At 42.2% G+C, this 26,802-nt stretch overlaps 1 protein-coding gene across 3 annotated transcripts in view; it reads right to left on the bottom strand.

The window, feature by feature from the left end:
* Positions 1-1,409: 1,409 nt before the first annotated feature.
* Positions 1,410-26,802, bottom strand: part of herc3 (HECT and RLD domain containing E3 ubiquitin protein ligase 3) — a 36,933-nt gene continuing 11,540 nt past the window's right edge. For all 3 annotated transcript variants that reach the window (XM_082537619.1, XM_082537620.1, XM_082537621.1), the window contains 16 exons: positions 26,225-26,349; positions 25,999-26,058; positions 23,438-23,549; positions 22,051-22,240; positions 17,980-18,143; positions 17,704-17,817; positions 17,474-17,497; positions 17,271-17,369; positions 16,992-17,162; positions 16,764-16,907; positions 14,054-14,220; positions 11,571-11,637; positions 10,184-10,266; positions 4,782-4,965; positions 2,978-3,080; positions 1,410-2,075 (listed from right to left, as the gene is read on the bottom strand). In XM_082537619.1, coding sequence (XP_082393745.1) covers positions 1,867-2,075; positions 2,978-3,080; positions 4,782-4,965; positions 10,184-10,266; positions 11,571-11,637; positions 14,054-14,220; positions 16,764-16,907; positions 16,992-17,162; positions 17,271-17,369; positions 17,474-17,497; positions 17,704-17,817; positions 17,980-18,143; positions 22,051-22,240; positions 23,438-23,549; positions 25,999-26,058; positions 26,225-26,349 — 2,016 coding nt within the window. In that variant the 3' untranslated portion in view covers positions 1,410-1,866. The remainder of the gene's footprint in view (positions 2,076-2,977; positions 3,081-4,781; positions 4,966-10,183; positions 10,267-11,570; positions 11,638-14,053; positions 14,221-16,763; positions 16,908-16,991; positions 17,163-17,270; positions 17,370-17,473; positions 17,498-17,703; positions 17,818-17,979; positions 18,144-22,050; positions 22,241-23,437; positions 23,550-25,998; positions 26,059-26,224; positions 26,350-26,802) is intronic.

Here is a 26,802-nt window from a genome sequence, read left to right as displayed (position 1 = left end):
TTCACCTGTTGCTCGCACAGACTGTAGTAAAATATGGATTCTTTAGAATGGCCATTAGGGGGCGACTCTCGTGGAGAACACGCCCTGGGCTCCATGTCTCTGTAACCTCAGTAGACATTTTTCTGAAGAGTTTATGGGCTCAGTCGTTAGTTTTAGCTCACACTGAATGAAACAGGAAGTTCATTTTGTAAATGATTTTATAGTCACAAAGGAGGATTAGCCAGGATAAGCTGACTGTCCCTCGGTTTCCTCGCTCATCACGTCCAGTTTCAGGCAAAAATGATTAGCTAGGGTCTTCACTGTCCATGGGTGGTGTTATCTTGACTAGCTCCACCTTTCATACTGTGGTTATGTTGTTGCTAGGCACTGTCATCGAGGGCAAAGGTATGATGGCAAGGTCACATTTTAGATATTATAAGCAAACCTGGAAGCACTAAAAAAAAAACAACAACAGAAACTGCAATTCCTGTAGTGGCCACTGGAGGCTGAGGCTAAGTTAATCCCCACTGACTGCCATGGTAAGACACCCAACTTAATACAATTACAAAGTGTATTTAAAGCCTGGTATCTACAGTTCCTCATTCATAAAAACCACATAGGGGCACAGACTTGTTCTATAACTCATCACGGCTAATGCCAAACTCAACATCTTAGCGTATTAGTCCAAATACAGTCATCTCATGGGGTCTTGTTTGATTGCGACCTCACAGATGATGCGGCCCCTTTCAGCTAGAAAATCTAACTAAACAGCCAGTAAGCGCGACATCCACATGCTTGTAACAACAGGAAGTGCGATCTTTTTGTGTCCATCTGAAGGAGCCAAACATGTATTTGCTACCACTTCCAGTCTGAGCGATGCTAACTGATGCTTCATATTCAGCTGACATGCTTTTCTTGCAAGAAAGCGAATAATCACATTTCCAAAAACGTCACTGCTAAATGACAATCTGGTCTTTGTTTTCACTCTGTAACATGCACACACATCCACAAAAAAAATAAAAATAAAAATAAATAAATAAAGTTTTGTTTCCGTACAGAAGGTTTTGCTGTAGAAAGGCAACACTGTTGAATGCAGGTTCAAGAACAAAGTCAGCTGCTCTGTGAGCCACAGCTAAAACAGAACGAGGGATTGCAAACGATGTTCAGCATGCTTCGCTCCCTGCCTGACTCGCTTGTCCTCTTTCAGAATCAGGCATAGAGGACATGCTGGTGGCAGATTTAAAAGGATCAGCGGGACTAACACTCCTCCCAACCTCACAGTGAAGATTATATTCAAAGTGCTATTTACATACACGTATATATGTATGTGTGTGTGTATGTGTGTGTGTGTGTGTGTGTTAATTTTGTCAAAAAATAACCACTCTATTTAATAAATTAAAAGTAACAAAAAGCAATATATTGTCTCAAGGTAATAACATGATTCTTTAATGATTAAAAATAGAATTTAAGGAATATAAAATACACAGCTTTGCAAACAAAACAAAGCAAAAAGAAATTAAGAGTTTCTCAACCTTCTCTGGTCCTGGTTTTTAGGTCCCGAAGTTTTCATAATCCAGGGTCGTTCTGCACATTTTAGTCCATTTAGTGCTTTTTTGGTTAATTTCCATGTTGGCTGTTATCTATCAGTCATTTGATTCTCCTCTAAATGGTCCTGGAAGGCTGAGGAACTTTGCCCAAAGCAAAAAAGCAATAACACTCTGCATTTACATACATAGACCTTTAAGATTCAAGATGCTTAACGATCTTGTTAGACCATATATAAACAGAGTGACCCTCCCGTGTCCAACAATTGCCCACTCACACTCTTGACACTCACGTGGGGGTGTATTGCTGTTAAAGTGCGTTAAGTCTCCCCTGGGACTCCCCTCAGACCAGGCTGAAGCCCTCGTACTGCTCCACGGCTTGAGTGAGGCGGCGGCGCAGGATCTCTTTGGTCTGGTAGCGGGGCATGTCCAGCAGGTTGTAGCATGTGTGGGCCACGGGCAGGTAGTGCTCCTCTGCTGTGGTAGACTGGATGATGATGCGCAGGCTCTCCATGCCGTGGATGGGAATGCGGTCACTACCGGTCAGGAACACTGCAGGCAGAAAGGGGACATACAGAACAGAGGTAAAACAAAATTAGGGAAGCTCTCTGAAACATGTTTGTGCTCTTGTGCAGACACAAGCTTGATGTTTCTGGATGTTATTAATAAATCTGGTCTTTGCCTGTCTAGACAATTTTTGACTCGCAGAGAATATTGCTCCGATTTTCATATTTTGGCTAAAAGTCATTCTTGGTTGCAATGAAAGCAACATGCATGTTTTTTTACACTGCAAAGAAATGCTTGTTTAACAGAGAAACCTGCCCACAGAACTCTTTGGGCTTTAAATACACTTTAAATAAATGTGTAAAATTACAGAACAGAAAAAAAGAAAGAAAAAGAAAAAAATTGCATTATTCTCATTATTAAGATTGAAAAACCTGAAATTCTGCATTCAGAGACTCATTAAAAGTGGCTGCAGCGAACGACCCATAAGTTCAAATGTTAGGTTTGTGGTTAGCTGGCCTGAATGGACCCTTCAGAGTGCCAGTTCTGCCCCCTGGGCCAAATGTTTGACACCTCTGATCTAGGAGCAAGAATCACAGGGTGATTTTAACAGGACATCGTCATGCCACACTTCCCACAACAGCAGCGGTATCACTATGCTCGACATTATTTAATCATATCATTTACTATTACTAAAGAATTCAGCATAATTGAGGTCTTGTAAAGTAAACAGTTGAATCTGAATGAAACACTTTATTCAAAACTCCTGAAATGTGTGATTATTTTCATTAACACTGAAAAGTTCTCGCTTTCGTTAAAGCAGCACGAAGCAGCTCTGCTGTCTTCACGATCTGCTCTCATGACCTGCAAATTATTACACTGCAAAGCGACTGCGGGTAAGAGAATTAAACTGCCACGCAGATCATTTAAGGAGGCAATTAAAGGCTTACACAAGAACTGCTTCTTCTTTTCCAGAGGGAACTCGTGGAAAACCTCCCAGAACAATCTGACTGTTGGATGAGTGGCGGTGTACTCCCCCTTATAAACGGCGTTCTGTAGAAAGAGAGGAGAGATTTGGAGATTAAAAGCCTGTTTTACCATCAGTAAACAATTTGATTTGTGGAAAACATGTTAGTTCCTTATCAGTCAGGAAATAAAGTCCTCAGAGACGTGCAACAATCTGGGTGATTTTTGCAACTACTGGCCTAAAAAACAAAACAAATCAGTTTCCCAGTTTTTTGACATCTGACAAAACAATCTGCTGTGCAGATGTTGTAATCTGCACAAAAAGGACCTCTGGACACAGGAGATAAAGTCACGGGTAAAATATGTGAAGAACTGTTTTGGCTCATACCGTTTATGATCACATCCAGAGCTGCAAAGTAAGCCAAATGTCACAACAACCCACAAGAGCGGAGTTTCTAAATCGTTTATTCGCCTCCATATTAAATGATCCAGAGGTGTGCCTTTTCAACATCTGGCAGGAATAACACGAAACACACGAGAACGAGCCTTTCAGAAAAGATCAGATTTATCTACAGTTTTCTTCACCATCCAATCTAAATTTTAACTTACCTAATATGATGATTTGTGAATATATATTTAGAATATTTCTGACAACATAATACACGTTTTAGTATTTTGCAACTAAAGGTACAAGATTGGTAAACCACAAACAGCTGAAACATTAAAAAGTAAACTAAATCTATAAATTATTTATTATCATTACACATGTGCAATGAATTTTGATGCAGTCTTATCAGTGCAAACATTTGAAAATAATATGTATATAAAGTAAATATATGTACACAAGTAAAAACCCATCATCCCAAACAATCCTTCACACTCTATGGGCATTCATTGCAGTTGATTCTCTTAAAAACTGCACATTACTACAAGTGTATTTATGAGTTTTGGATAAAAAAAAATTCTTTGGTTCATGTTTTTAATGTCCTGAAACATCTGCCCTTGCGCTGACATTCAAACAGAAAGTGGTGCAGGGGGGATGGATGTTTCAGGACACTCTCAAATGACCGTATGACACTGGAATAGCACACTACAGAAATATCTCCTGAAGTTTGATTTCTAACTTGCTAATACTGCGTCAAACTCAATTTTTTTTGTCGCTTTAGCACTGCAGAATTTATACTTATTGTTCCATTTTTTCTTTTGCATCCAGTAAAAAGACAATCGCAACAACCAAACGTGGTTCGCCGGTATCTGTGTCTTACACCAGTGAAAGAGCCTTTTCTTTCCTGCTTCTTACTAAAGACGTAAACACCTATAATTAATCTTTCAGGTACAATGTAGCACCGCCTGAGGTGATGGTTTGAGGTAATGTTTGAGGGTGTTTCTCACTACCGTTCTAATCTACGATGCTAAAGCTAAACATCTATCATTCACTGAGGCTGGTATGTAGAGCCGCAGGCATGGCTGCAGTGGTTATTCTGAGCGAGGCAGTTCCCTGGTTATATAAACACAAAGCTAAAAACGACATCATTCTTTCCTGTGGTCGATGACAAGGATTTTAGGGTTTGTTTTTTTTTTTAAATGCAGCATCTGAACAAATCTTTCACATATAAACTATTGGTCTGCAAACACTTGTGCTGCAGGGGATTCAAGATTTTAATCCAACAATGACAACAACAAAAAAAGAAAAACACACACAGTGAGGAGAGGCTTTGCTGACCCTGAGCTGGAAAGTTGATCAGAGCAGTCGGAGTACATGTGCAGATGATTAAACCACACACTGACCTTCTCCATCTCCTCCCAGTTGTAGTTATTATTGCCGACCACCATGGCCATCAGCTCGGAGGGCTGGAACAGAGACAGGATCTCACCACCACACACCTTCAGGAAACCAGCAGAGAAGGCAGAGTACTGCTCCCCCACCGAGTCTGAGAACACGTAGCGCAGGTAGGCCTCCACAAACTCCTTCCTGAAACACACACACACACACACACACACACACACACACACACACACACACACACACACACACACACAAATAGGTTCAGTAAATTTATTTATTCAGATGTCAAAGTGGGACTATAAACACTCTCTTCCTCTCTCATTGTGTCTGAATCCGAGTGTGTTCACATTGTCTGAGCCGTCTGTTCAAAGCTTTTTTTTGGTTTGTTTCTTGAAACCTGCTTGGAACTCATCAACGTCCTCTTCATCCAGCCCGCTCTAATTTTGTTTACACCTCTGTGAGGTCTTAGCGCAGAAGTTGCTTAGGTAGATTAAACCTCTAATCTCTTCATCTGTGCTGGAGCCACCTGTGAGTGCGTCAATATATGTGTAAATACTAAAACAGATTTGTTTTCACTGTGCCAAGCTAAACTACAGAAGCAGGACACGAAATGCTGAATAAATCCCCTGAAAGACTTATATTTAAACAGAGTTCCTAACATTAATCTATTTTAAGACCTCTGAAATGAATGCTTAAAAGTAAAATTACTGTACTGAAGGAGAGGAATGTGCAGCTTCAACATTATTTTTAAATTTGGGAAACCAATGGAAAGCTTTAGTTTGGGCTGAGCAACTACTGCACTAAAGTCAGTGACAGAGATCCATGCATTTATCAAACATGTCAAAGACAAAAGGGAGAAGAAAGCAGAACATATTTGTCACTTTCCATCACTAGTCAAAGTCAGACTTAAGTCTGATTGAGATGCTTTGTCGTGTCCTTTGAACAGGCCGTTCAGAAACCCTCCAGTGTGGCTGAATTAAAACAGTTCTGCAAAGAGGAGTGGGACAAAATCCCTCCACAGTGATGTGAAACACTCACTGCCAGTAATTACAAACACTTGATTGCACAAGCATTAATAACTATTAACTGGTAACACAACTAGTTATTGGTTTTAGGGAGCAATTAGGTTTTAAGAACTTTTCTTTCCCCGTAATAAATACATTTTATATTCACTCAGGCTATCTCTGTCTAAGACATGTACTCAGCTACAACAACAGGAAACCCCAAGCCAACCACACACAGTGCATAACAGCATCTTAATAGATTCAAAATAACAGGTTAAAAATCCCAAAGTGAATCAGATGTCGGGGATTCAGAAGAAACCAGTTACTTTAACTCAAATGTTCAGGAACGCACAATCCTCGAGCAATCACTCCAAGAAAGAAGAAAAAGAGAGAAACCAGATTTTTAAAACCTTTTCCCTGATCACACACACAGAAAGTAATGATGTCGTTTCATTTAGAAAGCGAGGACTCTGTGTAGCAGCTGCTGCCACAAACCCCCGTTCAAACAGGGAAGGTACCAACAGAAGGACCAACATGCTCCAACAGTTGGTCAGAAGGTTCCTTTGTAAGTGCGCATGCGCCATTAGCGTACTGCCTGCTGTAACCCTAATTTCCCTCGGGATTAATAAAGTATTCTGATTCTGATTGATTCTGATTCTCCTGAAATTTGAGAGAAATACACAAGCAGGTCTTCTCATATAGGAAACCAGCGCACAGACACGCACACAACTGCTTCACGTCAACAAGCTAATAAATACAGGCTTCAGACCAATGCTACAGTCTTCCCAGCCAAGCAAGTCACACCCACAGGGGTCACAAAGCCCTGCAAACACCAAACTTGTCTTACACAACACAAAACGAAACAAAAACAAAGGCAGGATTCATCAGTCTGATAAAGTAACCTTCAGTATCAAAATAAAACGTGCGGTATGAGATGCTGCTTTAACACCACAATCTAATATTCCTCTTGTTCTAGTTCCATATCTGAGTGTCGAAGGGATTTTGGAGAAACAATTTGTGTTACTGCTGCTCTCGCCATCTGTTCAGCACCAGCAGCCAGACATGTTGACACCGCCCGCCCCCAAACGCTCTCTCTCTGAGGACTCCTTCACATAACGCTGTAATCAGTGCCACTGGCACAAGGACAGCAGCTAGAAATGAGGCGCAATAGCACGGTGTGAGTGAATCTAAAAAACTGTGTCTGTGTGTGCAGCACAGATCGTGGCCTTCAGCTCCAACAATGGGACACAAGCTGCTGGCTCCATGAGCGCATTATAATCTCTGTGCGGGGAAAAAAAAAAGTAAAATCTCACAGTCTTTGCTTCTTCCTTCAGAGAGGACAGAGCGTGTAGCACTGAAAAAATGGAAACGTTCATGAAATTAAATCTAATCTGGTAAACGGGCTGGTTCTTATATAGAGCTTTTCTACTCTGAGAACTCAAAGAGCTTTTTATAAAGCTTCACTCATTCACACCAGCACTTTTTTCTATGCTTTTCCTATCCAGGTCAGGGCTCGCAAAATCGCTAGCCCGACGTCCCGGGGCTAGCGATTTTTCCAGTCGGGCTACCAAAATCTATCTCAGCCCTGCCCGTCGGGCTATCATAGGAAGGAAAAAATATATGTCAATGCTTTTGCATTCTTTCGGAAATGTAGCTGGGTAATTATGTCATTGGCATCGGTGAGCCACTGTCAATATGTGACATATTGAAATCGCGTTTGAATTTGCGCTTGTTTTTTGCTTTCACTTTGCAAATGTCCAGGTGCCTTCTTTTGGCGCACCAAGTCACTCGGGTCAGAACATGGGGTGCCACCATCATCCCACTTCTGACACCAATGTGGCGAGCTCAGACAACGAGGAGACGGAGGTGTCGTTTGGTCTTGCTTCCCGTGAGCTAGCCAGGGAGCACAGCCGTTTATTGACATCTGCAGAAGAACACTGCCGCTAGCTAACTGCTCAGCGCGGCAACCGCACAGCAACAGCAACAACAACACACAGGGCGCCCTCTGACCCCGGAAGGACACACCGTCGCAGCGAGAGGGCGTCACCCGTCACTATGGCAACATAAACAAAACATAACTGTACAAACAGAACCCCGAACAGCCCTGGCCCGCTACAATATGCTGCTGAGAATATAGCCCAGAAGAAGCGTATAGTATAGCTTTTATTTTGGAAAGAGCCATTTCTCTGTAATAAACTCTCTTTTCCAAAGATGAGTGTTTCCTCAATCAGATACAGGTGTTACCGCGCCAGATCCGCGGCCCCGAACCGTAGTAAGGAAACCTCTGGCAGTTACTTGAAGGTTCCGTAACTGACTCGTAGCCGGCAACAGCTTACTATACAGGTCAACTCCGCTAGCAAAAAGATAGAAGGAGGCATAGGAAACTGCTTCACCGAACTTTATTTCTTCTCTAAGGCACGAACACCGAGTACAGTGGCTGAAACAGTTTACTCACAGCGAGCATCGCCGACACAACTCTGGCTGTCGAGGGAGTTATTATATTCCTTTTATTTATTTTCTTTTCGTCTCTTCTGTAGCTAACCGTTACTTTTTCCCCTTCTCCGCTCTCTCTCTTCACACATACACCAGGCAGTCCCGCTACACACATCCCGAATACATTTCCCATCAGGCTTCATCCTTAAAGGGCCATACCTGTAACACAGGGCTCGCAAAATCGCTAGCCCGACGTCCCGGGGCTAGCGATTTTTCCAGTCGGGCTACCAAAATCTATCTCAGCCCTGCCCGTCGGGCTATCATAGGAAGGAAAAAATATATGTCAATGCTTTTGCATTCTTTCGGAAATGTAGCTGGGTAATTATGTCATTGGCATCGGTGAGCCACTGTCAATATGTGACATATTGAAATCGCGTTTGAATTTGCGCTTGTTTTTTGCTTTCACTTTGCAAATGTCCAGGTGCCTTCTTTTGGCGCACCAAGTCACTCGGGTCAGAACATGGGGTGCCACCATCATCCCACTTCTGACACCAATGTGGCGAGCTCAGACAACGAGGAGACGGAGGTGTCGTTTGGTCTTGCTTCCCGTGAGCTAGCCAGGGAGCACAGCCGTTTATTGACATCTGCAGAAGAACACTGCCGCTAGCTAACTGCTCAGCGCGGCAACCGCACAGCAACAACAACAACAACAACACACAGGGCGCCCTCTGACCCCGGAAGGACACACCGTCGCAGCGAGAGGGCGTCACCCGTCACTATGGCAACATAAACAAAACATAACTGTACAAACAGAACCCCGAACAGCCCTGACCCGCTACAATATGCTGCTGAGAATATAGCCCAGAAGAAGCGTATAGTATAGCTTTTATTTTGGAAAGAGCCATTTCTCTGTAATAAACTCTCTTTTCCAAAGATGAGTGATTCCTCAATCAGATACGCAAACGCGCGTTGCAACTTCTTATCTGGTGCGAGTCTTTTATTTTGACAGCGAATGCGCACATGCGGACCACTTATGTGCACCCGTGTAAATAACATAATGTTCTGCCGGGTGTGTTGTTGGTTTTCTCTCGATTTCTGAGTCGACAAGCGCCTTTGTTACTGGGACCAGTCATTTTAAGAAAGGCCCCCATTAGAACCCATGAGAAATGCAAGAAATGCATTATTGCTCAGTCTGCAATATCTTTCCCAGAACAAACACCAATTGCAAATAACATACTAAAAATAAACCTGAAAAATCTGTTTAGAACAGCGTACTATGTTGCAAAGAGTGAACTACCACTGGCAAAATTTAGCAGTCTTTGCAAACTTCAAAAAGCAAATGGCCTAGATCTTGGTTCCACTGTCTCTTACCCGTGACTTCAGCGGAAATTTCAAATTCAGGATCTGACACAGACTGATTCATGTCCTACACAGTTCTTACAAGTTCATAGAAATTTCTGTTCAATTAGAACCAAGTTCTAAGTTGATGATTGTAATTTTTATACAATGTTGTAATTTGTTTTTCAACAATTTTTTGATTAATGTTTTGTTTCCTTTACAATATTATACTTTAATGTATAATATTGTAAAGAAAACAAAACAGGAAACAAAACATCAATCAAAAAAATTGCTCTCTTTTTTATTCGGGCTACTTACATTTATTTTTGGCTACCAAAAACTGAAGAGTCCCTGCCCGAAAGGCTACCAGGGATTTTGAAATTTTGAGAGCCCTGCAGGTGCTTTCTATCCAGCATTGACACACATTCACATTCCCATGGATGCATGGGAGAGCAACTTGGGGTTAGTATCTTGCCCAAGTATATTTGACCGGAGCAGACGGGGATTGAACCACCAACCTTCCGATTAGTAGGTGACCTGCTCTGCCTCCTGAAATACCGACTGAAACGTGCTGAAAAGTCAGCTTAAATTTTCAGTGTGCGTTTTTTTGATTTGTCGAGTCACCAAACCTGTTGTTTTTGTCCACAGCGACGCTCTCTCCTCCAGGAATCAGCTCCTTGACTTCTGTCATCCCGTAGTTCTCCCTGGTGATCTAAGACATGAGCACAACAAACAGACTCACTGTGGAGTTTTTTTACGTTGCAAAAGTGCACAAGCCGCACAAGATAATTGCAGCTTTATTTTTTTAACATTTTAAAGTTAAAGAAGTCCTGTGATGCTCCAGTTTTGTTTTTTGTTTTTTTCCAAACACCAAAACCGTCTGTCAGCTAAACCTCACACACACATATTTTCCTCTGCAGTCAAAGACTGTTTTAGGCCCTTCTTCTGTATCACAGATCTTTACAACCAAGGATCCCTTAACATGTGCTGTACTTCATTTTCAGTTAACCCCACATTGTAGAAGCCAGAGGATCAATTCAATTCAATTGTCTTATTTATATAGCGCCAAATCAGTCGTCTCAAGGCTCTTCATATTGTAAGGTAAACACCCTAGTGCCTGTGTGGTACACAGATTAAAATGTATGTCAATCAATTACAGAGACTCCTGATCCAAACTTGTTATGTATATAAAGCACACGTGTCCACAATATCAATTTCTTCCATTCTAACCTCTCCATCACCACCATGAGGGAGACCAACGAGCCATCAAAGGACATCAGGGACAAGATTGTAGACCTGCACAAGGCTGGAATGGGCCACAAGACCATTAGCAAGAAGCGTGGAGAGAAGGTGACAATGCTGGTGTGATTATTTGGAAATGCAAGAAATATAAACTGATCACCATGAAAAGCCTGCCCTATGGGATGAGGGTGATGCATCACCCCAAAACTGGCAGACAGGACCAAGAACACCATTGGCAATATGCTACGTTGTAATGAACTGAAAATCTTTCACCACCTATGAAGTGTTCAAGATGGCACTTGTAACGGCCAGTCTTAAGTTTGCCAATGAGCAAGAGAAGGCTTGGGAGAAAATGCCGCGGTTAGACGAAACCAAAGATCAGACTCTTTAACATCAACTTGACTTGAAATACGAGATTCTTTGAGTATGAACACCATCCACATAGTCAAGCAGGGAGGTAAAGCCATTGTGCTTTGGGGCTGTTTTTCTGCTAAGGACAGGACGACTTCAACACAATGAGGGGCCACTGTGGCCATGTAATGTAAAATATAGCCTCTGTCCCTCAGCCAGAACAACGAAGATGGGTCATGGATGTGTCTTCCAGCACAACAATGACCCAAAATATACCACCAAGGCGACAAAGAACGAACAGTCGTGAGTCATTCTGTAACGTAGAACTTCAAGGAACATATTAACAATAAACAAAATAAAGAATAACACCAGCCTTTTTCACACACGTGGCATAAAAATCAACAAATAAAAAGTTACACTTACAGCAAAGTTGAGAAGAAACGTCTCCTCCACGTCACTTCCTTCATAGTCTAAAAGCTGTTGTAAACTCCTGGAGAAACAAAGAAATCAACTCATAAAAACCAACACAGAAAACTCAAACTGTCATTTGCTCAGCAGACAGAAGCAAAACAAGGAAAGTTAAAACTGTATTATGGTGTTACACACAGTGTTATAGTCACTGCTTGGAGCTGTAGTAATACAGAACTTGTCGGTAACACTCTTTGCAGCTCTTTGGTGTTATACTTGTATTTAACTCTCAACTCTATCCACGTTTGACCTTTACATTGAAAACCCAGGGATCAGCCGTGCTGCTCCAACAGCTCCGTAGATGAAACAAATCGTGAACACAGGCTCTGTCAGATTAGAGGTGAATTATTAATAATAGGAAATGACTCACAGGGAGTGTTGTGTTAGTTTTCCTGAAAAGAAAATGCTAGATGTTATAACCACCAATAACAGGAAGGACAAATGGGCTGCCAACGGAAATGCTAATTAGCCAAAGGGGATATATTATTATTGTTTTGCAATTTGACCCAAGTTACTCGGCTGAGGTCACAGTACAAAGAAAATATCAAACAATGTTTTATCAGAAAGCAGAGCTGGTGTCTGCTTCTTATCTGTGTGTTGTCTCCACTGTGCTGCCTTTAGCCTGTTGAAGCTGAACGGCTCAAAAAGACAGACAAAATAATAAGAACAAACATTTTAAGATGTAGTGTCCTTTAAGATGGTGTTGTCTCGAGAGCAACAGGCTGCTGCAGCCCGTACGTATCGGTAATCACATTCAATGGATAATCGCAAAATCAATAGTTGACTGGAGACAATTAGGCTGAACGGAAATGCTGACCGTTCCTGCTCTAAATTCAATGAAGTGGCAAACAATCTCACTGCTACTCTGAAAAGCAAAAACACTGCTTATGTAAACAAGTGGCACACGGATTTGGCATCCGGGTGCAGATTTGATCCTAACCCCGATGAAGGTAAACATCCTTCTAAAGGAGGACTATTTCAAGTCGCTGGCCCAAGGCTGAGATATTATCATCACTTTACTCTGACAGCCCTGCGTGTCCAGACTTTCTTCTCTTCTTGCTAATAGGTTAAAATTAATGGAGTCATAATCTTTTTTTATTCCAGGCATTTTTTAAAATCATTGCACCAATTTATTTCTTTATTTCTGTGGGACAGTAAAGCCCCCAGATTGGGACTTTTTTTATTAGAACAATTTACACGTTTTATATATCGGTCTTCACATATTCATACATTTATCGACCGGCTTCACTCGCCGAGTGTAGACTTGAGATTCAATCTCGCTCATCCTTTTCTTCATCTGCCTCTCTAATCTACTCTCCATCACCTATTAGGGCAAGATTTATTAAACAGAGCAAAACAGCATCTGAGTGCATTCACCAAATAGTGCTAACATTCACTACATTTCACTGTGTGTTATACTTGTATAACTATGCATGTGACAAATAAAGAAGCTTGAACCTTGAACCTAACAGGTGTGTTTAGTTTTACAGGTGATTAAGAAAAATACACAAAAACCCAAAACTGTAAACTTCGTGCTTGATTTAAATATTCTCCTCCTTATATTTTGCACCTTAACTCCCAGAAATACAAATGCTACACAGTAGGTCGCAAAAATCTGTGAGTTCCCTCCTCTTACGCGCAATCTTAGGATTCAGTCTCAGTTTGAAGTCTCATTTTAAGTCATTTTAAGTCTGCGATGCCGTTATTGAAAAAAACCCTGTGCTCTTACTTATGCCTCCTATCTTCTGTGACATAATCGAGGCATTCAAGTTATTTTATTGTCCCATTTATTTCTTTATTTCCAGATTAGATTCTGTGCCAGGTTTCAACTTACACTATTTAAGATATAGAATCCACTTTTCAAGGTCTTATTTATCAAGAACTTACCCCAACATTATGGACCAATGTGCCAGATGTCATGCCTCACCTTGTTTGTCTTTTGCTTCAGACTGCATAATTTTTTATGGAAGGTTTTAGGAACCCAATAACAAACTGACCACTTCCATTGCTATATTTGGGGGTTCCACTTGTTCCCCAAACATACCTTGCTTGCATGCAAACATCGCTTTTGGTGAGATCTTTCTTCCTATTGTTTGTGTAGGTCCTCAGTCATTCAGGTCGTGGTAGTTGAAGGATCTTGAAAAAGAACTTGACTTAAGTTTTGAAGACCTCTCACCTAAGAGGTCTCTTCAGTTGCATCCTATTCCCCTGGAAGTCCACTAATCCCACAGTTATCTCTCTTTATGCTTTAAGGATGTCATGTCATTTCTTAAAACTTAAAGACTGTTCTGCTAAGTTTGATCAAAAATTGAATTCTTTCATTCATTATTTTAAGTCTTTACCAACTCAGAGTACAGATTAACCCTTATATATAAATAAATATATAGATTAAAAAATGAATTAAAAATAAATGGTGAGTTGCAATGTGCCATGTTTACCGGGCTTCGGTGGGTGAGAGCTCTTTGAAGTCCTCCAGCGTGGGTGACACCTCGAGCAGCTTCTTGTAGAGAGCCAGGGGGAAGTGGAGGTCCACCACTGTGGCGTTATAGATGGCCAGACCGCAGATGATCCCGATCAGGTGGAACCAGTTCTGCTCTACAAAACACTGGAGATGCACGCAGAAACATTATTTTCCTGTTGCCTTTCTTTTACCACTTCTCTGTGGCTGAAATCTGAGCAGAGTCTTTGGTGGCATCATGTCAGCTGGCTCAACGTAACTCGACAATTTCTCACATCCCACGAGCTGAAAAATGTTATACGGTACACCAGCAGTAAATTCACACTCACAGAACTATACAAATATGAAAAAGGTACCTTTCTTCTTAACTCTAAGATATCAGAGCTTCGAGGTAAATATGCTATCATAAGGATAGAATAAAGCCAAAATATGGAGATTAAAGTTGTCATTTAAAGTAAACAACTGCCAAAGCTTCTATTACCTCTACAAAATTGTGTAGACGAGTTAGTGAAATCACACTTAAGAATCAGCTTTAGTAACAAGGAAAATTGTTTGTGTTTGTGTGCTAAAAGGGAATTTTTATGATGAGTATAAGGATGCTGAAGAGAAGGGGAAAAAAAGATAAAACTTGGAAGAGTTAGCCAGATTTGTACAAAATGAAAAAAACTGGCAATGGACAGATGTGAGGATGTCAATGGTTACACCCTCGTGCAAGAAAGAGACTGTATGTTGTATCACAAGGCACAAAAACACAAGAAAGCTGATGAAGCTGTTTCACTAACTCATCTACACAAAGCAGTCTGTAGAGGCTATGGCAGCCATGACAGTTGTTTGAATTGAAACAAACAGCTGGTCAGTAGATCACCAGTGGGCTTCATCCAATGATCGCTAAGTATGTGCCTAAAAATACACCAACCATTAACCTACCGAATAGTTGAGATATTCTGGAACAACATAGTGGACCCTGAAACCAACAACACCACCCCTCGAGCGCAACTCGCCACACCAGATCATCTTCCTCCATCTCACTCTATCCCTGACATCCTCCTCTGTCACTCCAACCCTCTGCATGTCCTCCTTCACTACATCCATGAATCTTCTCTGTGGTCTTCCTCTTTTCCTCGTCTCTGGCAGCTCAATCTTTAACATCCTTTTTCCAATATTCACTGTCCCTCCTCTGCACATGTCCAAACCATCTCTTGTCTCCACTCAACCTGAGATGTCCCTTTGGTGTACTCATTTCTAATCATGTCCTTCTGTCTCACTCCAAAAGAAAATCTTGACATCTTCTAGATTATCACTATGGCTGCAACTGTGTGTTATAATTATGTGCCAGAAAAGGAATCTTGGACTATATAAAATAAATGCTACTCTCATGCAAATACCTCTTACTTTTTTACTTAATAATTTTACAAAGAGTTAGTTTAAAGGGGGGGGGGGGGGGGGGGGGGGTGATTTTGACCTTAATTTGAATGACAGAGAGGTGACTGACTGAACAGAGCTAATATTATGTTGTTTCCAATCTCAGTCAGCATGACGGTCAAGGCTGAGGGACGAGCTCCCTTATAGAGGTGAGTGTTTTGTAAACCTTAGTGTTCCCACTGACATACAGCATCTCTGTGTATAACTGCAGAAACAGCAGCTCTTCTTCTTGGAAAAAACAGCAGCAGTCAAACAACTGCCAGTCCACATTCGGGTAATCAATTATAGGCCGACTGCTCTTTAGTCCAAAAAAAAAACAAAACAAAAAAACAAACCCAGACAAAAGAAAGCTGAAAGGCTTCAAACTAAAAGGAAAAGGTCAGTGGATTTATTGAAACACTGACTTCTCTTTTTGAGCAACAGATATGACTCGTCCATCCTGCGCATGTCAAAGAGACATTATCTCCAAGGGGCAAATTAGGCTGGACCCCACACAGCCCAGACAAGATGCTTCAAACCTAAAACAAGGCTGAGTGCAATTTACACACACAGCACAGGAGCAGTATGCTTACTAATTACTTAAATCTTCTTTCTTTTCTGACGTCACTGAGATCTCATAATATCATTATTAACCTAAACGCTTTACTTCCCAGAAAACAGCTGAGCTAAAAGCCAACAGCACAGGCTGCTTATTGTCAGCAAGTCCAAATATGTTTCAGTCTGCAGAGTCACAGTATTTTTCTTTTTCTTTCAGAGGTAGAAAAAAAGAAGTGGACCACTGTATGCAGCTTTCAGCTTTGTGACTGAAATGCAATAACCCCTGTAAAGCATGGATTAGCTGTGCTACACTGTTGTGCATTAGGAATTAACCGATGATTTTAGTTCATATCCAAAGTTACTTAAACAGTTGTGTGTTTCTAAATTATCCATAAACTAAATAAATAAATAAGCTGTCTCTGATCTGTCTCTGATGTTTTAAAACACAGTCTCCAGATTAAGTATCATTTTTCTTCTGGATAACCATCTCAAAAGATGAAGTTTCCTATTTGAAGACATTGCAACTACTCATTCATTAAAACCTGTTCACAGCAGGTGCAGCAGTTGGAAAAGAGCTTCGTGTTTAACTGTCTGCAGCAGTGCGGCTCACCGTAATGCTTCAAGTTGAAGGTAATATGCTAAAATTAGACTTAATTATATTTAAATATACTCGATAAATACTTTAACATACTAATTCCACTGCCTGTTAACTGTCAACCAGGGAAACTCACTTTATCTGAGAACCAGAGCAGGTTGGACTCTTTGTAATGAGTGAACATCCCGTACACGGGATCCATCAGCTCCTTCAACAGCAGCAGGAAGAACTCTTTAGTTACGCCGCCTGCGTCTACGGCCTCCTCTCCATCAAAGATCACCTGGAGGGAGGAAGAAGCAGATGAAAAACAAAAACAAATCTTCGCTTTGTCCAAGTTACGCCTCCGGTGAGTGCCGCCTCTCACCTTGAGTGGTTTCTTGAGGTCCACGTCAGAGTACATGGTGAGCTCACGTAGTGTGTCGCTTACTAAATGGCTCCTGCGCACATGGAGCACCAGGTAAGGGTTCCTAGCGAGGTGGGGTTCCAGTGTGAGCAGCATAAAGACATTGTGTAGGTTTGCACCGCTTACTGCCATCTTGGTAACGGACACAGGTGGAGAGAAATGGATGAAACAATGTTCACATGAGAACGAGAACAATTAAGAAACATTTGCTGACACATAAAGTCTGTCAGCAGCGGATACCTGCATTTGCAGTTCAGCATCAGTTTGCAGCATGGTTGTCTTGGCTTTTGCGTTCAGTATGAACGGGTAGGCACACAGGTTTACTGCGGGAAAGTCACTCTGCAGGGAAAACAGAATGAATGCTTAATAAACCATCACCATTTAAATGAATCACATTTATCTATTATCATTTATCTTAATAACTGAGTCTTTAATTCAACTACCTGTGAAGGGGATGATCCCACTTTCTAAAAATGAGAATGAAAGAAACGTCATCTGATCAAACCTGACACTTGAAAAATAAAAAGACATTTAAAAGTAGAAACGAAGAGATTTTTAAATTCCTTCCAATGCCCGAGTGTTGTTTATGAAACAAGTGGGCAGCAAGAAGAGACAAACAGACCTGACAAACACAGATGCCTTCCCAAAAACCTATCCCAAACTCAGTACTCACAATCTCAGCTTTACTCAGAAACCATTTGAGGTAGTCTTCCTGGATGTCCACGAGGCTGGTGATGTCTGGGATGTAAAAGCGGTTGTACTCCACGTGTTGTGCCTTCAAGTTTACCTGGTAACATGGAACAAAAACCTGCTGATCTCCAGGAAATGTCACAGTACACGGCAGACTACAGATTACCGAGAACCATCTGACCGTGACACAAACACTTCCTTCTTGGATTGTATTGCCGAACAAGCACAGCTGAGAACGGCGAGTGTCGTTTGTGAATACCTTGTGGAGCTTTTCCAGCAGCCGAAGAGTTGCAAGAAAATAGTTCTCATAGAACATGGGCACGAGCACCGTCTTGCCTCCTGTTAGCATAAAGACAACAATGCTCTTGTACATGTCGACCATTCGGGTGAACACGCTGCCATCCACGATACACCACCAGTTGTCTGCAGAGACATAAAAAGGAGAGGAAAATAAATGACCTCAACCAAATACACCATGATATTTTATGGTGGACTCAAGTAGCACTGATGTTGTCAGTTTCTTCTATGATGTATTGGAATTTCAGGAATTACACAATAGCAATGCTTCTGTTTTAGCAGTCAAATGAGCTTGCAAAGAAAAGCGTCTGGACTTCTTTAAGTTACTTGAAGACGTTTCACCTCTCATCCGAGACGCTTCTTCAGTTCTAAGGTCAAATGGTGGAGAGTCCCAGATATAAACCTAGTGGGAGTAACCCCCCACAGAGGGACAAAAGGAACCCCCTGATGATCCTCTAATCGCCTGAGCCAAGGTGTGAAACTGGGTGTGGGTCCCAATCAGCCAGAGTTTCGGATGAGTTACTCACCCGAAACTCTGGCTTCTCGGATGAGAGGTGAAACGTCTTCAAGTAACTTAAAGAAGTCCAGACGCTTTTCTTTGCAAGCTCCTTTGACTACGATGACCTGGATGACTGAGAACCTTCACAGACATTCTGTTTTAGCACTTAAATAATTTAAAGCCACTTCATTAGATACACCTGTTCAACAACTTGTTAACACAAATATCTTATTAGCCAACCACAGGGCAGTAACTAATTAGGGATGTACGCAAGTTCAAACTGAGCACTGAATGGGGAAGAAAGATGATTTAAGTGACTCTGGACGTGGCGTGGTTGTTGTGCTAGATAGGCTGGTGTGAGTATTTCGGAACCTGCTGATATAATTTGAATTTCCCATATAAATATCTTCAGGGTTTACACAAAATAGCCTGAGAAGGAGAAACCATCCACTGAGCAGTAGTTCAAAATGTTTTGCTGCCAAAGACCAAAGAGCAGAATGGCAAGACTGCTTCGAGCTGACAATAAGGGCACAGGAACTCAAATAACCACTCGTTACAACCAAGGTATGCAAAAAAGCATCTTTGAACTCACAATATGTCAGACCTGGAAGAAAATGGGCTACAACAACAGAAGAACACACCAGTTGCTACTCATGAGAGTTAAGAACAGGAATTTGAGACCACAGTTCACACAGGCTCAGACAGAAGACTGAAACACGTTGCCTGGCCTGATGAATCTCCATTTCTGCTGTGACATTCAGATGGCAGGGTTCAAATTTGGCATGAACAACATGAAATCGTGGCTCCATCCTGCCTTGTAATGACAGTTCAGGCTGGTGGTGTGGAGCACATTTTCTTGGCACACTGTGGGACAGTTAGCACCATTTGAGCATAGTTTAAAGCCCACAGCATACCTGAATACTGTTGCTGATAATGTCCATCCCTTTATGACACAGTGTACTGTCCCTTCTGAGGAAGCAGCAGGATAACGCACCACGTCACAAATGTCAAATCATCTCATCGTTTTTGATCATAGCAGTGAGTTCGCTGCACTCAAATGGACTCCACAGTCCAAATCTCAGAGCACATTTGCGATGTGATGGAATGAGAGATTTTCATCATGGACAAATCTGCTGAAACTGTGTGACATTACCGTGTCAATGAGAACCAAAATCTGAGGAATGTTTCCAGCACCTTGTTAAATCGATGCCATGAAGTATTAAAGCAGTTCTGATAGCAAAAAGGGGTCTAAGGTGTAACTAATAAAATGGCCAGTGAATGTATGTTTGTGTGGCGTAGACCAGACATGCATGAACAGTTTTACGCAGCAGTCGGTCACATGTGCAGAGGTGAACAAACCTTTCTCCAGAGCGCTTTTGTCACTTGTCTGTATTATTGCAGCAGCACTATGAATATCTTTGAAAGTGTCAACAACATTTTATGAAATATCATCCAAATATTTAAAATAAATGCACGAAAGTAATTTTCAGGACCCACCAAGAAAAAAAACAAACATTATTATTATTAAACTGATTCATGTGGCCACAGACTGAAGACTAAACTAGCAGACGGGCTAGTAACTGACCTTTACCTCTGTTAAAACCCCTAGTTTTCCTCAAATATCAGTAGTGAGTTCAAAAATCCATATGAGCCAGGCTCTTTTTTTTTTTCTTTTTTTGTGTCCCGTTTGGATCTTTAGCCATCAGAATTGTTGTCTTAAGGCCAAGAAAGATGCCAAGCGGATTTATTTTACCAAGTGGATCATCATGGCCTTGCCATATTGGTCCATTTGATTGACCTTTATTATAATTATGAATTTATTTTATTTTCAGTTGTTACAAACGGGACAGACATGACTGGGGGATAGGACAGGGAGAAAGAATGAAAGAAAGAGAGGGAGAGAAAGAAAACCAAAGGGGAGAAGAGACGGTGAGAAGGGGGGGAAGAAAGAAAAAAATAAAAAAAAATAAAAAGCAAAACACCTGGGTCACCTGTATGGAGAAAAAAAACAGAAGAGAAAGCAGACAACAAAGAGCAACATAATAAAAAAAACAGCACCATCACAATAAACTAGCTAGCAGTAGATATCAGTAGATACTAAATAATAAACGATATTGTGCAGCACGCAAGATAGACAGCGCACAATGTGCTTTGAGGCAGCAGCCAAGAAAGCTGTAGTCCGCGTCTGTGAATACCCGTGTGTACACCTGTGTGCATACCTGTGTGGATCAGCATGCTTGCATTACAAAGGTTTCTCCATGTAACGATCTGCTAGGGAGTGTGGGGGGGCCACAGCCCCGTCCTCCAGGGCATGAAGCAGGTATGGAGGAGATCAAAACTCCAGACATCCAGAGGCCCCCAGAACACAAGAGACCAAGGAAGACCAACAGAGGGGCAGCCGCGCCACTGTCCCAGTAAGAGCTGAGGAGAGTCCCAGATGAGGGCTCACTCAGCAGCCGCGGAGCAGAAGCCAGGGGGAGTTGCAGTGACGTGCCCTGAGCTCCGCCGGCAGCCAGCTGTGCCTGAGTGACCGAGCCCCAGGCCGAGAGGCCGGGGGCACCCCACCTCCGAAGTGGCCCGAGCGAGCCCCAGGCTCCAGGCCCCGATAAGCGGCCGCCAAGGAGTGAGCCGGTGTGTACCCGGACGCCCACCCCCAGACACAAAGAACCACCAACACACCGACACCTGAGGGAGTCCGCCACTGGCAGGGGAAGTGGTGGTGGGTGGAGATAGGCCTCCCAACCTTGGAGGGCCTGAGATGTCCCCAGAGAGGTAGCGTCTGACACCTAACCTGACATATAGACACAGACATACAGGCACACACATATACAAACATCCATTCCCACCCTCATGCTCTCATATGCACTTACTCCACACTCAACCAACGTGGAGACAGACATAAAGAGACGCTGTACACACGATCACACTCCCCAAGCGTACTCTACGAACCGGGTCTAGGTACCCTTGCCCCTGGAGGGGGGAACTGCACCCAGACCCAGGTGGTGTTACCCTTTCCCCTGCGGTGGGGAGAGGCAGACCGCCCCGACTCCGCAGCAGCAGGGAGGCCCCACACTCCAGACCGCAGTCGGACGGCCAACTCCTCCTAGCCCCCCCGCTCCAGCAGGCCGCAGAGAACGGGGGTGAGAGAAGACTCCACACCTCCCTCCACCCGCTCATTGTAGTGTTGATGCATGTGTGTTCTAAGGTGCAATTAAAACCCAGGAGGGCATGGAGCTACCTGCCAGAGAGCAGCAGGTAAGCGCATAGTCCCTCCTGCTAGCCCATATGAGCCAGGCTCTAATGTTTGAAGATGCTGTGAAAATATTGTTGTCCGGGTGGTGTTTTTTTATCTGTTGCTGACGAAGCACACGTAGCACAGATATGGACGAAGATACCGATATATTCTAAACATCAGCGTAAGCTTAACATGGTGGGACATAGCACAGAGTTGCTGAGCTTCACAGTTCTCAGTTATCTCCCAAAGTCAAATCTGAATGAAAAACTGTATTCAGTGTGGTCGTGCAAATGTAATACCCAATACTTTGCTGGGGTTGGCATCTAGCCGCAGAATAGCCATTGCTAGGGGTATAGTGAGGCGGATGTAGTTTTTGGAGTCCTGCAGGGCCGGGTACTCTGACAATATGAGGTAGATCCTCATGGCCTCGACATCAGGAGGGGAGCGTGGCAGCTGAGGGATCAGCAGGCTCTCAAAACTCTTGGTGGCCTAAACAAGAGAGAGAGGATGCAGACATTACACCCTCTGTTTAGTTACACTGCTCAGAGAAAGAAGATTCATGTTAGAGACAAAATGCAGTCAGAGAATTATTAGGGTTTTACTGTTTTTAAAAAAAAAAGAAGAGAAAACAAGCTGAATGTGATGGGATATTTTTATATTTCCAAACAAGCTGGATGAACGAGGCAACAGCGATAAAACGTCAGTTGCTAAATTTTGCAAGAGGTTATTTAGTGGTTGGGGAAAGAGGCCTCAGCCTGCATCAATCAGACTGAGGCCACTTCAGTCCCAAACATAACATTAGTGCGCCAATGTTAGGAGTCGTCAACCAGTTCTCCATTTTGTGCCATGGATCTGTGGCAGAACTTGATTTACTTTCAAAACATGGATTTTCTTTTTTTTTTCTTTTTTTATTCCACCAAATGAATGGTTACAAAGCAAACCCTGCATGTATTAAACCTGCATCATTAAGGAGCCAAAACACAAAGCGTTTCAGACAAAAATCACTTTCTATCACATTCATTGATACCAATTTCTATGAAAATCACTATGGATTTAGACGTTGGTGACCTACATACAAACAATGAGGTTTTAATTTGGAGTGAGCAGCTGATTTTCAGCAGCAACATCTACAGCCAGAGGCACAGGGGTTCATTAGGATTCACGCAGAACTCCTTCAATTCCTGAGATTAACTGTTTGACACTAAATCTTTCACAGCTCTCACCAGCTTTGTCTGGTGACAGTTACGTTACATTCATTGCTTATGAATCCACTTTATGTGTAATAGCTTAAAAGGTAATTGATTAGGTGATTAGAGTAAACCAAAACATGTATGCTATTTTCTTTAGTATACAAGGGATAGCTCAGTAGGTAGAGTGGTGGCCCCATGATCGGAAGGTCGGGGGTTCAACTCCACTGAACGGCTACCCTGAGGTACCCCTGAGCAAGGTACCGTCCCTACACACTGCTCCCCGGGCGCTGCATTGGTGGCTGCCCACTGCTTCACTGGGTGAATGGGTTAAATGCAGAGGAACTATTTCCCTATGGGGACTAACACATACACATTATTATTCATGCTTCTGGTCAGATAAAGAAAGTCAGACAACAACAGGAGCCATTATCAAACACATGCACCATGTGTCCTTAGAGACATACAGTAAACTGGGTTTGGAGGTTAGAAGCAGTACCTGCTCCATGAGTTCAGAGAAAGCTGGTTTGCTCAGAGTCTCAAACAGCATTCTGACAGAGTTGAGATCGATGCCTGGGATCTTTGGGTTGGTTTTGAAATGGGTATCATCACTGAGAGAAAGCAGATAAAGAAAGATATAAGTGAGATCTCAGCAAAGGATAAAAAACAGAGCTCATATTCAGGGAATTCGTGATAAAGCTTTGATGGAAAGTTGCTTTGGATTAAACACGGGTCTACTCCAAGCTGTCATCCAGCAAGTCAGCTGTGAGTCACCTTTAGGTAGGTGTGATAATACTCACTGCAATATAAGCAATGGTTAAGTATACATGCAGCCTAAATGTATTTACGTCTATCCCTAAGCAGATCTCTTCTTCTGCCTGGGAGATGACGAGAGTGAGAACCAGTTGATAAACACACTCGCTGCTTCGCCTTAAACAACCCTCAACATATCACTGACACTGAGCATTAAAGATTTAGCTATCTGTAAATGCCATCTTCCTTCCCTATAGGCACAACAAGACAAATACTGACTGACACAGTGGACTGATCCCTAATGGCAACTATTTACAGCACTGTAGCTCAGGTGGCAGAGCAGGTCAGCCACTAATCAGATGGTCAGTGGTTCGATCCCAGGCTGCCTCCGGGCTGCATGCCAAATATCCTTGGGCAAGATACTAACCCCGTGTTTGCCTACTGGTGGTGGTCAGAGGGCCTGGTGGCGCCAGTGTCCAGCAGCCTCGCCTCTGTCAGTGCGCCCCAGGGCAGCTGTGGCTACAACGTAGCTTGCCATTGCAATTGTGTGAATGGGTGAATGACTGTAGTGTAAAGCGCTTTGGGGTCCTTAGGGACTGAGTAAAGCGCTATACAAATGCAGGCCATTTACCATTTACCACTCAGTCAGATTAGACGTGATCCTGTGGAGACTGTTTGTCAAAGAGCAAACAGTGCTGCAGATGGTGCAGCGGTTTGTGCTACAAAACTACTGAGTCACAGCAATGACCCATTAAATTCAGAGAACTCTCTGAGCTTAAAGCACCATCTGAGCAGTTTTGGGTCCCAACTGTGATGCTAATACTTCCTGTGCATGGATGTGCTCTGAACAACTGCAGCAAATCCCACAGCTGTACCTAATAAAAGGAGATACAAATACAGTTTTTATGGCTACATTTTTGGGAAGGTTTTCATGTTATTAACTAAGGCAGAAACTAACATTTATTTCCATTTAGTCAGACAATTAGTACAAGTCTGTCCTCCTGTATTTCATATGCACTACTTACTTACTTTATGATGGATGTTACTATTTGTTTTACCTCCTGTGGCATTTCAGTTTTTGAAAGATTCATTTTTCACGCATGTGTCTGTGAGGCCTTTTTTTCCAACCCGGTGACCTCTACAACTCATTCCCAGGACGCGATAAGTATCTGCTGAGTAGTTTGTCCTACATACATCATGATGTCAACACACAGGTTGATGGACTCGCACAGATCTCGCTAACCAAACAGATAGCATCTTTCCCAGGCCTGACAATCAGCTGGATAAGATGATATGCATTGATTTGAGGGTATTTGACAGAGAAAGTACATCTTTGTGAGTTGATCACACGGCATGCGTTTCCTTCATTTATGGCACACACCTGAAGGGCTTAAGGAGTTACTCTGTGATGAATCTGTACTAATAAAACGCTAACAGATCCTTCTTGTTTCCTTTTTTTTTTTTAAACCTTTGTTGGGGACTGTGGTGCCCTTTTTTGTCCTAAAATACTGGGAGAGTTTCTGTGGCAGCATTCAGTGGAAAAACTGCAATTTTGATGTCGAGCGCGACTGCAGTTTGTGCCATCTGTCACCTGCCTGAACCAAGGCCAAATATCCTGAGCATGTGCTATTTTTGGCTCAGCACAGTAGCGATACAGACGTAGCACACGTGCAGCACATAATTGTACTAACTATTTTAAATATGTCGTGCCTGTCTAACATAAATCATTGTCACATTTTCAACCTGCAGAAATCAAACACTTCTTCTAATAATAACACAGACAGTGACGGAGAACGAAGAATAAAATATCTGGTCATAACTTGTCATCCAGATGGTATGCATGCATCCAAGTTTTGTTTGGCAAATACTGACTAAATCCTGCACTATTAAGGTGGGAACTTAAACATTTTTATCACCTCTTAATTAATTATTTCAGCTCTTCTTTACACTTCGCATTTTGGTGCTATATCTTATTAACTGTTAAATGTTTCCTCCTCAAGGTCAACACTGTCTTCTTTTTCTTAAAGGTGAAAATAAAATTACAAGTCTGACTTAAGTAAAAGTAGCAAAATCTAATTTATATGAAGTACCTTTTCTAAAGAAAAAATATCTTGTCTATGTAGATTCACTAATACTCTTAGCACTGTAAGCTTTTAGAAAAGCTCTTAGAAAAATGTAAGCTCAGTGGTGTTTTGTCTTCCACTGAAGGTTTTTGCATTAATACATGCAACCGTGCTCCAATATAAAACAAGTCCTGACTGCACTATTTGTGTATTTCTCATATTGATGCAGGTGAGGTCTATGCACCTTTGGTCCAAGAAGCTGGCATTCCAGCACGCCGTCGACGACAGCTGAACTATGACGTCACTGTAAACGAAACACACATTACAATGAAAATGTAACGGGGGAGACTTTCCAGTGATTAAAGTGAATTAAGCTCTGTGTGTATTTGTGTAAACCAATTATATATGAGTCTACATTCTATCTTATAATCTAAAATATCTGACACAATACCCTTTTATCGTTGGCTTACTTTGTGATGCTAGAGTCTGTGTTGTACATCAGTTTCAGCCTCAACGAATTCAAACTTTCATAATTGATTGGTGAGAGACTTTTGCCAATATTAATCACTCTGAAGTCTTCCGAGGGGACAGAGGTCTGTAGAGGGGAAGACAGAGAACACATAACACCACTGTTACAAACACGGAAGACTTTGCTTTGGTCCTTTGCAGTCTGTGTGGGAAAGTTTGATCTGGGTTGCGTCGACAAAATAAAGAGGCCACGCCTGAGATGGAAATGTTTTGGCTAAGCGCTTTACATCTTTATCAGCCTACGTTCCTGACAGTTTGCTTGAAAGTTACATTTTTTTAACCAGATAAAGGCTCCAAATACAGAGTTCCATCAACTGAACTGGTTAAAGCTGAGACATTAACGCCACCCTGTGGTGAAACACTAAACCTAAGTAACACAGACATGATTGCTTGGAGTTTTTGGATGTGATTGCTTAGAATTATACAGCGTGCTGCAGGAAACTAAGAAGCATATGTGTGTCACATACGGTTAATCATTTTTTAATTCCTGATGGTTTTTAGAGTACATCTTTGATTTTCA

The sequence above is a fragment of the Aulonocara stuartgranti genome, assembly GCF_965226115.1.
Source record: "Aulonocara stuartgranti genome assembly, chromosome: 6".
Lineage (NCBI taxonomy): Eukaryota > Metazoa > Chordata > Actinopteri > Cichliformes > Cichlidae > Aulonocara > Aulonocara stuartgranti.
This window is presented reverse-complemented; position numbering and strand designations above follow the sequence as displayed.